The sequence below is a fragment of the Dreissena polymorpha genome, chromosome 10 (assembly GCF_020536995.1).
Source record: "Dreissena polymorpha isolate Duluth1 chromosome 10, UMN_Dpol_1.0, whole genome shotgun sequence".
In the NCBI taxonomy this organism is placed as follows: Eukaryota; Metazoa; Mollusca; class Bivalvia; order Myida; family Dreissenidae; genus Dreissena; species Dreissena polymorpha.
Genome location: NC_068364.1, coordinates 83,357,175 through 83,371,682, shown reverse-complemented (window position 1 = coordinate 83,371,682; position 14,508 = coordinate 83,357,175). Strand labels below are relative to the sequence as shown.

Here is a 14,508-nt window from a genome sequence, read left to right as displayed (position 1 = left end):
TTACTATGTTTGAATACTTGTATATATCACTGGGCTTGAATACTTTAAATGTGTCAATGTACTTGAGTACTTTTTTAATGTAAAAAAATAAATCATGAAATGCAAAGAACCTGTACTTTCTTTTAATGTGAAAACGATAAGTTTTAGCAATAGAAATAAAAAATCTTCATTAGCAAAAGCAGTCATAAATTATATTTCTGTTTCAAGACATTGTGTTGCCATACCGAATCCAAACAAATTTCCTCTAATTATTGTTAACATGTAAATCCCAAAGACCCCAAACACTGTTTGTTGTCAGAAATCAGACTATAGAGAACAATCAAGCATACATAGATAGGAGAATCAGACTATAGAGAGCAATCAAGCATATATAGATAGGAGAATGGCTCTAGGAAAATGGGGAAAAGTTTTGTGCCAAATTAGCCTGTGCAGTCCACACAGGCTAATCAGGGAAGAGCCGACCCATTTTTGTATTTTTGGTAAAGTCAGTAGCTGATCTAAAATCCAGTTTAGACGGAAAATGTAGTCCCAGATTAGCTTGTGCAGACTGCACAGGCTTATTTGAGACAACACTTTACAAACACATGCATTTAGGCCCATTTTTCCAGAGCAAAGGTGATAGGTTCCAATAGCACTGTTTCAATGTTTCTGTTGGCTTCAATGTTTCAATGTTGCTGTTTACTTCATTGTTGCTGTTGATTTCAATATTGCTGTTGACTTCAATATTTCCATGTTGATGTTGACTTCAATTTTTCAATGTTGATATTGACTTAAATGTTTCAATGTTGCTGTTGACTTGAATGTTTCAATGTTGATTTTGACTTCAATGTGTCAATGTTGCTGTTGACTTCAATGGTTCAATGTTGATGTTGACTTCAATGTTTCAATGTTGCTGTTGACTAGAATGTTTCAATGTTGATGTTGACTTCAATGTTGATGTTGACTTCGGTGTTTAAATGTTGCTGTAGACTTCAATGTTGCTTTTGACTTCAATGATTTAATTTAGCTGTTGACTTTAATGTGTCAATTTTGCTGTTGACTTCAATGTTTCAATTGTGCTGCTGACTTCAATGTTTTAATTTTAGTGTATTTTAATGTTTCAATGTTGCTATTCACTTCAATGCTTCAATGTTGCAGTTCACTTCAATGTTTCAATATTGCTGTTGACCTTAATGTTTCAATATTGCTGTGACTTCAATATTTCCATGTTGATGTTGACTTCAGGTGTACTTGGAGGAACATGAACCCAACATTGTGGCCGGGGTCCTCAAACAGTTCCTGAGAGAGCTGCCAGAGCCTGTCCTTACCCACACACTGATACCCAAGTTTGAGGAGGCCTCAAGTACGTACTGATACCCAAGTTTGAGGAGGCCTCTAGTACGTACTGATACCCAAGTTTAAGGAGGCCTCAAGTACGTACTGATACCTAAGTTTGAGGAGGCCTCAAGTACGTACTGATACCTAAGTTTGAGGAGGCCTCAAGTATGTACTGATACCAAAGTTTGTGGAGGCCTCTAGTACGTACTGATACCCAAGTTTGAGGAGGCCTCAAGTAGGTACTGATAACCAAGTTTGAGGAGGCCTCTAGTATATACTGATACCCAAGTTTGAGGAGGCCTCAAGTAGGTACTGATACCAAAGTTTGAGGAGGCCTCAAGTACGTACTGATACCAAAGTTTGAGGAGGCCTCTAGTATATACTGATACCAAAGTTTGAGGAGGCCTCTAGTACGTACTGATACCCAAGTTTGAGGAGGCCTCTAGTACATACTGATACCCAAGTTTGAGGAGGCCTCTAGTAAATACTGATACCCAAGTTTGAGGAGGCCTCTAGTATATACTGATACCCAAGTTTGAGGAGGCCTCAAGTCTTCCAATACTTAGTTTTTTGCAAACATTTCCATGAACTGTTTACATAAAAATACAAATAGTGCAGAATAAAGTTACCCTTGAAATTATATCAGTATAAAACGGCATATAGATGGCTTATACAGTTTTTAATAAAATAGGATTATGTTAGAAAAGAATGTATTAAATTCTTGCCTGACACATAGTTTTATAAATATTTGTTGGTAGGAAAATTTATGCTTTTAGCTAAATTGACAAAAAAGAGCTACTGCCGTCAGATAGCTTTGAAATTTACCCATACCCATATAGTTTTATCTCTTCTTCATAAACGCTTATATTTATTTTTAGCTCAGCAGAGCACTAAGTGCACAAGTGAGCTATTATGATCTCCCTATAGCCGAGTGCAATATCAACTTTGAACCATATTTTTTCATCCAGGCTTAATGAAACTTGGCCAGAATGTTTGACTTGAGAATATCTTGACGGATTTCTAATCTGGGGCACATGCATAAAAAATCTAGGTCAAATGGTCAAATCTTACAAAAGGTATTGCAACCACTATTGAGGCCATATTTATAACTAAATCTTGATGGAACTCTGGGTTACATGCTTACAAAACTAGGTCACATGGTCAAAACTAGAAAAATATTTTGACCACTGTTGAGGCAACTTTTATGACTCATTCTTGATTAAACTTGATAAAAATGTTTATCTTGACAATATCTTGGCCAAATTCAAATCTAGGTCATACCTGAACCAAAAGCAAATCTACAGGTCAAGTTTAAAAGCTCATTGGTTCAATATACATTAAATCAATGACATGCTGTTTTGCATGAGGTCATTGGTTCAATACCTATTAAAACAATGACATGCTTATTGCGTAAGGTAATTGGTTCAATATCCATTAAAACAATGACATGCTGTTTTACATGAGGTCATTGGTTCAATATCCATTAAGTCAATGACATGCTGTTTTTTATACTCCCCCAAAATTTATTTTGGGGAGAGCATATAGTCGCCGCTTCGTCTGTGTGTGCGACCATCTGTCCGTCAGTGCACAATTTTTGTCCGCGCTATTTCTCAGCAACTAATGACCAGAATTCAATGAAACTTTATGGGAAGCTTCACTACCAAGAGGAGATGTGCATATTATCAGCTGGTTCTGGTCGGATAATTTTTCACAGAGTTATGGCCCTTTGAAATTTTTTATTAACTGTAAATATAGTGCAATTCTTGTCCTGGCTATTTCTCCACAACTACTGACTGGAATTCAATGAAGCTTTATGGGAAGCTTAACTACCTTGAGGAGATGCGCATGTTATTTGTGGGTTCTGGTAAGATGATTTATTTAGAGTGTTATGGCCCTTTTATTTTTTTAGTGGCTAAACCATCCATCGTACTATTTTGTCTAAAGTTATGCCTCTCAAGACGTTTCCTTTTATCTGAATATATAGTGCAATATTGTGACAAAAAACCTTTGGGGAGCATCACCCGTCTCCCGACGGTTTCTTGTTTCATGAGGTCATTGGTTCAATATCCATTAAAACAATGACATGATTTATTGCATGAGGTGATTGGTCCAATATCCATTAAAACAATGACATGCTGTTTTGCATAGGGTCATTGGTTCAATATCTATTAAAACAGTAACATGCTGTATTGCGTGAGGTCATTGGTTCAAGGTCAGTCACAACAGTAACATTCTGTATTGCATGAGGTCATTGGTTCAAGGTCAGTCACAACAGTAACAAGCTGTATTGCATGAGGTCATTGGTTCAAGGTCAGTCACAACAATAACATTCTGTATTGCATGAGGTCATTGGTTCAAGGTCAGTCACAACAGTAACATTCTGTATTGCATGAGGTCATTGGTTCCAGGACAGTCACAACATTAACATGCTGTATTGCATGAGGTCATTGGTTCAAGGTCAGTCACAACAGTAACATTCTGTATTGCATGAGGTCATTGGTTCAAGGTCAGTCACAACAGTAACAAGCTGTATTGCATAAGGTCATTGGTTCAAGGTCAGTCACAACAGTAACAAGCTGTATTGCATAAGGTCATTGGTTCAAGGTCAGTCACAACAGTAACATTCTGTATTGCATGAGGTCATTGGTTCAAGGTCAGTCACAACAGTAACATTCTGTATTGCATGAGATCATTGGTTCAAGGTCAGTCACAACAGTAACATGCTGTATTGCATAAGGTCATTGGTTCAAGGTCAGTCACAACAGTAACATGCTGTATTGCATAAGGTCATTGGTTCAAGGTCAGTCACAACAGTAACATTCTGTATTGCATGAGATCATTGGTTCAAGGTCAGTCACAACAGTAACATTCTGTATTGCATAAGGTCATTGGTTCAAGGTCAGTCACAACAGTAACATGCTGTATTGCATAAGGTCATTGGTTCAAGGTCAGTCACAACAGTAACAAGCTGTATTGTATGAGGTCATTGGTTCAAGGCCAGTCACAACAGTAACAAGCTGTATTGCATGAGGTCATTGGTTCAAGGTCAGTCACAACAGTAACATGCTGTATTGCATAAGGTCATTGGTTCAAGGTCAGTCACAACAGTAACAAGCTGTATTGCATGAGGTCATTGGTTCAAGGCCAGTCACAACAGTAACATGCTGTATTGCATAAGGTCATTGGTTCAAGGTCAGTCACAACAGTAACATTCTGTATTGCATGAGGTCATTGGTTCAAGGTCAGTCACAACAGTAACATTCTGTATTGCATGAGGTCATTGGTTCAAGGTCAGTCACAACAGTAACAAGCTGTATTGCATGAGGTCATTGGTTCAAGGTCAGTCATATCAGTAACAAGCTGTATTGAATGAGGTCATTGGTTCAAGGTCGGTCAAAACAGTAACAAGCTGTATTGCATGAGGTCATTGGTTCAAGGTCAGTCATATCAGTAACAAGCTGTATTGAATGAGGTCATTGGTTCAAGGTTGTCAAAACAGTAACATGCTGTATTGCATGAGGTCATTGGTTCAAGGTCAGTCACAATAGTAACATGGTTACAACCAGATTAAAATCTAAGATTTCCATAATATAACTATTACTGTGTGTTTCTTTCAGCGATACGCAACGAGCGACGCCGTGTGGAGGCCTTTTTAAAGCTAATCAGAGAGCTCCCAGAATGTAACCGTCTGCTGCTGTCCTGGATGATTGTACACATGACACACGTCATTGAGAGGGTAGGTGTAGTGTAACCTCTATCAGAATGTAACCGTCTGCTGCTGTCCTGGATGATTGTACAAATGACACACATCATTGAGAGATAGGTTTAGTGTAACCTCTATCAGAATGTAACAGTCTGCTGCTGTCCTGGATGATTGTACAAATGACACACGTCATTGAGAGGGTATGTGTAGTGTAACCTCTATTAGAATGTAACCGTCTGCTGCTCTCCTGGATGATTGTACAAATGACACACGTCATTGAGAGGGTAGGTGTAGTGTAACCTCTATCAGAATGTAACCGTCTGCTGCTGTCCGGGATGATTGTACACATGACACACGTCATTGAGAGGGTAGGTGTAGTGTAACCTCTATCAGAATGTAACCGTCTGCTGCTCTCCTGGATGATTGTACACATGACACACGTCATTGAGAGGGAAGGTGTAGTGTAACCTCCATCAGAATGTAACAGTCTGCTGCTGTCCGGGATGATTGTACAAATGACACACGTCATTGAGAGGGTAGGTGTAGTGTAACCTCTATCAGAATGTAACCGTCTGCTGCTCTCCGGGATGATTGTACACATGTCATACGTCATTGAGAGGGTAGGTGTTGTGTAACCTCTATCAGAATGTAACCATCTGCTGCTCTCCGTGATGATTGTACACATGACACACGTCATTGAGAGGGTAGGTGTAGTGTAACCTCTATCAGAATGTAACCGTCTGCTGCTGTCCGGGATGATTGTACACATGACACACGTCATTGAGAGAGTAGATGTAGTGTAACCTCTATGAGAATGTAGCCGTCTGCTGCACTCATGGATGATTGTACACATGACACAAGTCATTGAGAGGGTAGGTGTAGTGTAACCTTTATCAGAATGTAACCGTCTGCTGCTGTCCGGGATTGTGCACATGACACACGTCATTGAGAGGGTAGGTGTAGTGTAACCTCTATCAGAATGTAACCGTCTGCTGCTGTCCGGGATGATTGTGCACATGACACACGTAATTGAGAGGGTAGAATGTTACTGTCTACTCTTCTCTTTGATGATTGTATTGGAATTGTTTGCCTTTTTAAAGAAGTGTTGTTTTCTTCTAACTTAAACAATTATATAGTCTTTAAATGACCTTTAAATACTTAAATATGCAAAACGATGCTTTTGAAAATTCCGAATTCCCAGGAAAAATTTCCCATCTAAAAAAATAGGAGAAAAAAATCCCATCAGAAAAAATACAATGTAAAAAGGAACCATCCCTAGGGAGAGCCAACTTTAATAAAAACAATTTATAAAAGAAATGGAAATTTAATATAAATACCATCAATAACTGATAACAAAAATGCATTTTACCGCATACTTTATCTTAAATAGGTAAATTCAAAAGGAAAAGTACTCAAATTTGAGATATTTCAATTTGGCATTCTTTTCCGGTGACCCTTAAACGCAAAAAGTGTATGTCCTGATTTGCCTGTGCCAATTGCACAAGGTAATATTTGAGGATAATTAAGGCACATCTATTAAGGATAATTAAGTTTGTCTTCCCAGAGTGAGGCTAATTGTTATATTTCTTAATGTTTATACAAATCTAGAGCTTTCTATGAAAGAACACTTTAGATTAGATTTTAAAACATATTGCAACAACACTTATAATGAAATTAATGAAATCAGATCTTTTGAAACTTTGCTAACAAACATTAGCAGTACATTTTGCCCTATTGTTATCCCCCTCCAAAGTAGGAGGGATATAATTTTTAGGTTTTTAGTCTGTCTGTCCCTCACAAACTTTACAGGGCTATATCTCAGATACTTAACAACATTTCAACATGAACTTCATGGGTGTATAGATTGCATTGAGGAGGAGTGACACAACATGAACTTCATGGGTGTATAGATTGAATTGAGGAGGAGTGACACAACATGAACTTCATGGGTGTATAGATTGAATTGAGGAGGAGTGACACAGCATGAACTTCATGGGTGTATAGATTGAATTGAGGAGGAGTGACACAACATGAACTTCATGGGTGTATAGATTGAATTGAGGAGGAGTGACACAACATGAACTTCATGGGTGTATAGATTGAATTGAGGAGGAGTGACACAACATGAACTTCATGGGTGTATAGATTGAATTGAGGAGGAGTGACATGCAGAAGAACCATAACTCTACACTTTCTTAAAGAATTGTCATTGCCCTTTATATTGTATATAGATAACAAGAAATGTATCCTTTTGTCGCACTGTTCAAAGTTAATTGATTCATGAAACAAATGCTTCCTTCATTTTCAATGTTAATTGATTCATTAAAATGATGTAATCTGAATTTAAGCGTCTGTCACAAACACATCACAGGTACCACAAACACATCACGTAGTTCATTCCGCGGGATATAAATTCAACACATTTGCATTTTACACTGCCAATTGTGTCTTGCACCATGTTGATCATTCTAACTACAGCAAAAGGAAAACAAGATGACCCTGCAGAACGTGTCCATCGTCCTGAGTCCGACCATGCAGATCAGCCACCGAGTCCTCAACATCCTCTTCATGCACACCAGTCAGTTATTCACTGACACAGCCATCAAAAGGTACACTCTAGTGATGATTCGTAATGAAGTATAGAAATATTTTGTTGAATCCTTAAATTATCCCTTATTTCTTCATTTGTCTTTATTATGCATGTACTGCATCATTCATTCATTTGATATCCATACAGTTTCCATACAGTTTCATCTGCTATGTTAGCTTTTGCATACTTTTTCAGGCAGACTTTTTATGTCCCCCACCACTATAGTGGGGGACATATTGTTTTTGCCCTGTCTGTTGGTTTGTTTGTTGGTTTGTTTGTTTGCCCCAACTTTAACATTTGCCATAACTTTTGCAATATTGAAGATAGCAACTTGATATGTGGCATGCATGTGTATCTCATGAAGCTGCACATTTTGAGTGGTGAAAGGTCAAGGTCATCCTTTAAGGTCAAAGGTCATATATATGGGGACATAGTGTTTCACAAACACATCGCTTGTTCAGGTAGATTTTGTCTTGAACACTTTGTAAGGCACACTTTGTCAGGTAGACTTTGTCAGGAATATTTTGTCAGGCAGACTTTATATTCCCCCGGTAGGGTGGCATATAGTAGTTGAACTGTCCGTCAGTCAGCATGTCAGTATGTGTGTATGTCAGTATGTCAGTATGTGTGTATGTCAGTCTGTCCGTCCGTCCGAAAAAACTTTAACATTGGCCATAACTTTTTCACTATTGAAGATAGCAACTTGATATTTGGCATGCATGTGTATCTCATGTAGCTGAACATTTTGAGTGGTGAAAGGTGAAGGTCAAGGTCATCCTTCAAGGTCAAATGTAAAATATATGGCGTCTGTCTGTCCGAAAACTTTAACATTGGCCATAACTTTGTCAATATTGAAGATAGCAACTTGATATTTGGCATGCATGTGTATCTCATGAAGCTTCACATTTTGAGTGGTGGAAGTTCAAGGTCAAGGTCATCCTTCCATGTCAAAGGTCAAAAATAAATAAATTCAAAGCTGCGTTCTCATGAAGCTGCACATTTTGAGTGGTGGAAGTTCAAGGTCAAGGTCATCCTTCAAGGTCAAGGTCATCCTTCAAGGTCAAAGATAAAAAAAATATATTAAAAAAATCAAAGTGGCGTTCTCATGAAGCTGCACATTTTTGAGTGGTGGAAGTTCAAGGTCAAGGTTATTCTTCAAGGTCAAGGTCATCCTTCAAGGTCAAAGGTCAAAAAATAAATAAATAATTTTTTCAAAGCGGCGTTCTCATGAAGCTGCACATTTTGAGTGGTGGAAGTTCAAGGTCATGGTCATCCTTCAAGGTCATGTCATCCTTCAAGGTCAAAGGTAAAAAAAATAATTCAAAGCGGTGTTATCACAAAGCTGCACATTTTGAGTGGTGGAAGTTCAAGGTCAAGGTCATGCTTCAAGGTCAAGGTCATCCTTCAAGGTCGAAGATCACCCAAAAAAATCAAAGCGGCGTTCTCATGAAGCTGCACATTTTGAGTGGTGGAAGTTCAAGGTCAAGGTCATCCTTCAAGATCAAAGGTAAAAAAAACAACGCGCAATAGGGGGCATTGTGTTTCTGATGAACACATCTCTTGTTCAGATACATGTAGATTTGTCTTGAACACTTTGTCAGGCACACTTTGTCAGGCACACTTTGTCAAGTAGACTGTGTCAGGCACACTTTGTCAGGTACACTTTGTCATAAAGAATCATCAGGTAAACTTTATCATGTAAACTTTGTCAGGTAGACTTTGGCAGGTAGACTTTGTCAGGCAGACTTTTTCAGCTAGACTTTGCCAGGTAGAATTTGTCAGGTAGACTTAGTCAGGTAGACTTTGTCAAATAGAATTCATCAAGCAGACTTTGCCAGGTAAACTTTGTCAGGCAGACTTTGTCAGGTAGACTTTGTCAGACAGACTTTGTCAGGTAGACTGCCAGGTAGACTTTGTCAGGCAGACTTTGTGAGGTAGACTTTGCCAGGTAGACTGTGTCAGGCAGACTTTGTCAGGTAGACTTTGTCAAATAGAATTCATCAGGTAGACTTTGTTAGGTACACTTTGTCAGGTACATTTTGTCATGTAGACTTTGTCAGACACACTCTGCCAGGTAGACTTTGCCAGGCAGACTTTGTCAGGTTGACATTGTCATGCAGACTTTGCCAGGTAGACTTCGTCAGGCAGACTTTGTCAGGTAGACTTTGCCAGACAGACTTTATCAGGTATGCTTTGTCACCCAGACTTGTGAGGTATACTTTGCCAGGTATACTTTGCCATGTAGGCTTTGTCAGGTACACTTTGTCATGTAAACTTTGCCAGGTAGACTTTGTCAGGCAGACTTTGTCAGGTTGACATTGCCATGCAGACTTTGCCAGGTAGACTTTGTCAGGAAGACTTTGTCAGGTAGACTTTGCCAGGCAGACTTTGTCAGGTATAATTTGTCACCCAGACTTGTGAGGTAGACTTTGCTAGGTAGACTTTTGTCAGGCAGACTTTGTCAGGTAGACTTTGCCAGGTAGATTTTGCCAGGCAGACTTTGTCAGGTAGAATTTGTCAGGCAGACTTTGTCAGGTAGACTTTGTCAGGCTGACTTTGTCAGGTAGACTTTGTCAGACAGACTTTGTCAGACAGACTTTGTCAGGTAGACTTTGCCAGGTAGACTTTGCCAGGCAGACTTTGTCAGGTAGACTTAGTCAGGTAGACTGCCAGGTAGATTTGTCAGAAAGAAATTTGTGTTTGTTTTCTGCTTTGTCGAAATGTTTTGCTTCTGAGTTAATCTGTACTGAAATAAATATTGACTTTCCTCAAGATAACAGGGCGTTTTCTCAGCAAATACTTATAGCCTCATTTCAAAGTTTGGTCGACAGTATTGTCTCTGGTTAACAACAGGCACTGTCAATGAAATCCAAAAATATTATTTGTTTTAATGTCAATTAAATGTCAGCTGGAATGCTGTTGAATTGAATGTAGCATAGATAGAGCAATTGATAAAATTATATGTAAAATGTTTTCTTTTTTTTCCTATGTATATTTCACCTGTCTTTAACTGCCACTAAAGAGTAGGGTCATTGAAAGGAATGCCTTTTGTCTGTCTGTCAGTACCTCTGCCCGTCAGTCTGTCAGTTATACTTTGTTTCTGCTTCTGCTCTATGCACCCTTGAGGGGTTTTCATGAAACTTGGTTAAAATGTCAAGTGCTTTAAGACAATGTGTAAAAGGCATGAGTCAGTCACGCTGGTCCAATGTCAAGGTTATACTGCAAGGTCAATAGTTCAAGCCTTTATTTGTTCATGTCTGGTATCTGTTTAAAGCTTAAACGCAAAGTACTTCTATCTGCAGGTCAAAAGTTTAAGCCTTTATTTGTTCGTGTTTTGTATCTATTGAAAGCTCAAACGCAAAGTAGGTCAACAGTTTTGGCCATTATTTGTTTGTGTCAGAAATCAGTTCAAAGCTCAAACGCAAAGTACAACTATAGCAAACTACTTCTATCTTAAGGTCAAAAGTTAGAACCTTTACTTGTTCCTGCCAGGTATCAGTTCAAAGCTTAAACGCAAAGTACTTCTATCTTAAGGTCAACAGTTTGGGACTCCATTTTCATGAACAGTAAGTAGTATTCAGATGTTCAGAAGTCATGTAATTCACGCTGACTCAGAGTGATGTTCACCACTTCGGGTTCAAAAGAATCTCGGTCGGATGATACCACTTTAAATGTTGTTAATGTTGTTACTGTTGGCAGTGTTAGCAGCTGCTGTCCTGAAGTTTGTTTAGTAAGAAGTATGCAAAGTTATGTACATCATTATCATACTGAAAGCTAGGAGTTATTAAAGTTAACGGAATATTGAATTCAGTTTTTGCATATTTTCTTAAAGCAAATTGTATTTATGCAACCCATAGGGTAATACATGTGTCACTTCGTTGTAGTGTATGGCTTTTCTATCTAATGTCACCTCTTTTTAGTATTTTGCTGTGCCATCTTATGTCATCTCACTTTAGTATTTTGCTGTGCCATGTAATGTCACTTCACTTTAGTCTTTTTCTGTGCCATCTAATGTCACTTCACTTAAGTATTTTGCTGTGCCATCTAATGTCACTTCACTTTAGTCTTTTGCTGTGCCATCTAATGTCCTTTCACTGTAGCGAATGGCTGTTCCCTTATGCAGGTACGTGCCCCCGTTGAAGCCCGCCACGTCCCGTTGGTCCCTGGAGCTGCCCGACCAGCCTGGCCCCCTGGAGGAGGAACTCAACAAGCAGGAGTCCCTGCTGGCACAGCTGCATGCCGAGCTCGCGTCCGGCACCGCCAGCACGGAGAAGGAGGAGCAGATCTGGGAGGTTCAGCGTATCTGTACACAGCTCAAACGCAAGGTACAAAATGGAATCACAATTGGTCCCACCGAAGGGGTTAATTATTCATTTTAATATGTGTAAAGTGCAACCTTTAATTTGTTGAAATACATTCTAAGACCTAATTGAGTCTCTGTCATACAGAGTAACAAATAACAGTTATTACACAAGCCTCACAAATTAGTTTGTACATGACTCAGGTTAGCTACCTTGATCTTTAAGGCCCTCTTGTTATCCCATGCCTCTCTTGTTATCCCATGCCTAACGCAGAGGGATATACAACAATTGGACATGTCCATCCGTCGGCCTGTCAGTTGATATTATTTTCATCAAATTTTCTTGTTTCAGATAAGCTCTAGCGCTGCTTATTGTTTCAGATGTTTTCCTCGTGATATTGCTTGTTTCAGACGATTGCCTAGTAATGCTGCTTTTATCAGACGATACCATAGTGCCTGTGCTTGTTTCAGATGATATGCTAGTGATGCTGCTTGTTTCAGATGATATGCTAGTGATGCTGCTTGTTTCAGATGATATGCTAGTGATGCTGCTTGTTTCAGATGATATGCTAGTGATGCTGCTTGTTTCAGATGGTATGCAAGTGATGCTGCTTGTTTCAGATGATATGCTGGTGATGTTGTTTCAGATGATATGCTAGTGATGCTGCTTGTTTCAGATGATATGCTGGTGATGCTGCTTGTTTCAGATGATATGCTAGTGATGCTGCTTGTTTCAGATGATATGCTAGTGATGCTGCTTGTTTCAGATGATATGCTAGTGATGCTGCTTGTTTCAGATGATATGCTAGTGAAGCTGCTTGTTTCAGATGATATGCTGGTGATGCTGCTTGTTTCAGATGATATGCTGGTGATGCTGCTTGTTTCAGATGATATGCCAGTGATGCTGCTTGTTTCAGATGATATGCTAGTGATGCTGCTTGTTTCAGATGATATGCCAGTGATGCTGCTTGTTTCAGATGATATGCTAGTGATGCTGCTTGTTTCAGATGATATGCCAGTGATGCTGCTTGTTTCAGATGATATGCTAGTGATACTTCTTGTTTCAGATGATATGCTAGTGATGCTGCTTGTTTCAGATGATATGCTAGTGATGCTGCTTGTTTTAGATGATATGCTAGTGATACTGCTTGTTTCAGATGATATGCTAGTGATGCTGCTTGTTTCAGATGATATGCCAGTGATGCTGCTTGTTTCAGATGATATGCTGGTGATGCTGCTTGTTTCAGATGATATGCTAGTGATGCTGCTTGTTTCAGATGATATGCTGTTGATGCTGCTTGTTTCAGATGATATGCCAGTGATGCTGCTTGTTTCAGATGATATGCTAGTGATGATGCTTGTTTCAGATGATATGCCAGTGATGCTGCTTGTTTCAGATGATATGCTAGTGATGCTGCTTGTTTCAGATGATATGCTGGTGATGCTGCTTGTTTCAGATGATATGCTAGTGATGCTGCTTGTTTCAGATGATATGCTGGTGATGCTGCTTATTTCAGATGATATGCCAGTGATGCTGCTTGTTTCAGATGATATGCTAGTGATGATGCTTGTTTCAGATGATATGCCAGTGATGCTGCTTGTTTCAGATGATATGCTAGTGATACTGTTTGTTTCAGATGATATGCTGGTGATGCTGCTTGTTTCAGATGATATGCAAGTGATGCTGCTTGTTTCAGATGATATGCCAGTGATGCTGCTTGTTTCAGATGATATGCTGGTGATGCTGCTTGTTTCAGATGATATGCTAGTAATGCTGCTTGTTTCAGATGATATGCTAGTGATGCTGCTTGTTTCAGATGATATGCTGGTGATGCTGCTTGTTTAAGATGATATGCTAGTGATGCTGCTTGTTTCAGATGATATGCTAGTGATGCTGCTTGTTTCAGATGATATGCTAGTGATGCTGCTTGTTTCAGATGATATGCTAGTGATGCTGCTTGTTTCAGATGATATGCTAGTGATGCTGCTTGTTTCAGATCAAGGTGGCCAAGAAAGGCGCAGAGGTGATGGAGAAGAGGAAGAGAGACAGAGACGAGACCAGCAAGAGGAACGTGGTACATGAAGAGCATGAGGAGACAGCAGCGCTGGAGCTGCCGGAGGGAGAGGTACAGATCATGCATGCTGGACAATTTTGCTCTGTAAAGGACATTACCCTCGCTCTGGGAACACAAAGTGTAATGAATATGCGTGAAGTGTCGTCCCAGATTAGCCTGTGTAGTACGCAATGCTTAATCAGGGATGTCACTTACCGCCATAACTTGATTTTTATGCTTCCCCAAAATTTTTGGGGGGAGCATATAGACGCCGCTTCGTCTGTCCGTGCGTTCGTCCGTGCACAATTTTTGTCTGGGCTATTTCTCAGCAATTAATGACCGGAATTCAATGAAACTAAATGGGGAAGCTTCACTACCAAGAGGACATGTGCGTATTATCAGCAGGTTCTGGTCGGATGATTTTTAGCTCATCTATTTTTTGAAAAAAAATTATGAGCTATTGTCATCACCTTGGCGTCGGCGTCTGCGTCGGTGTCGGCGTCCGGTTAAGTTTTGCATTTAGGTCCACTTTTCTCAGAAAGTA

The 14,508-nt window shown here is 39.4% G+C and overlaps 1 protein-coding gene across 4 annotated transcripts in view; it reads left to right on the top strand.

Moving 5' to 3' along the window:
• The window catches only part of LOC127848009 (ralA-binding protein 1-like), a 64,497-nt gene that overhangs the window by 31,333 nt on the left and 18,656 nt on the right, over positions 1 to 14,508 (top strand). For all 4 annotated transcript variants that reach the window (XM_052380285.1, XM_052380284.1, XM_052380286.1 and 1 more), the window contains 5 exons: positions 1,225 to 1,342; positions 4,935 to 5,053; positions 7,499 to 7,629; positions 11,734 to 11,935; positions 13,908 to 14,036. In XM_052380285.1, coding sequence (XP_052236245.1) covers positions 1,225 to 1,342; positions 4,935 to 5,053; positions 7,499 to 7,629; positions 11,734 to 11,935; positions 13,908 to 14,036 — 699 coding nt within the window. The remainder of the gene's footprint in view (positions 1 to 1,224; positions 1,343 to 4,934; positions 5,054 to 7,498; positions 7,630 to 11,733; positions 11,936 to 13,907; positions 14,037 to 14,508) is intronic.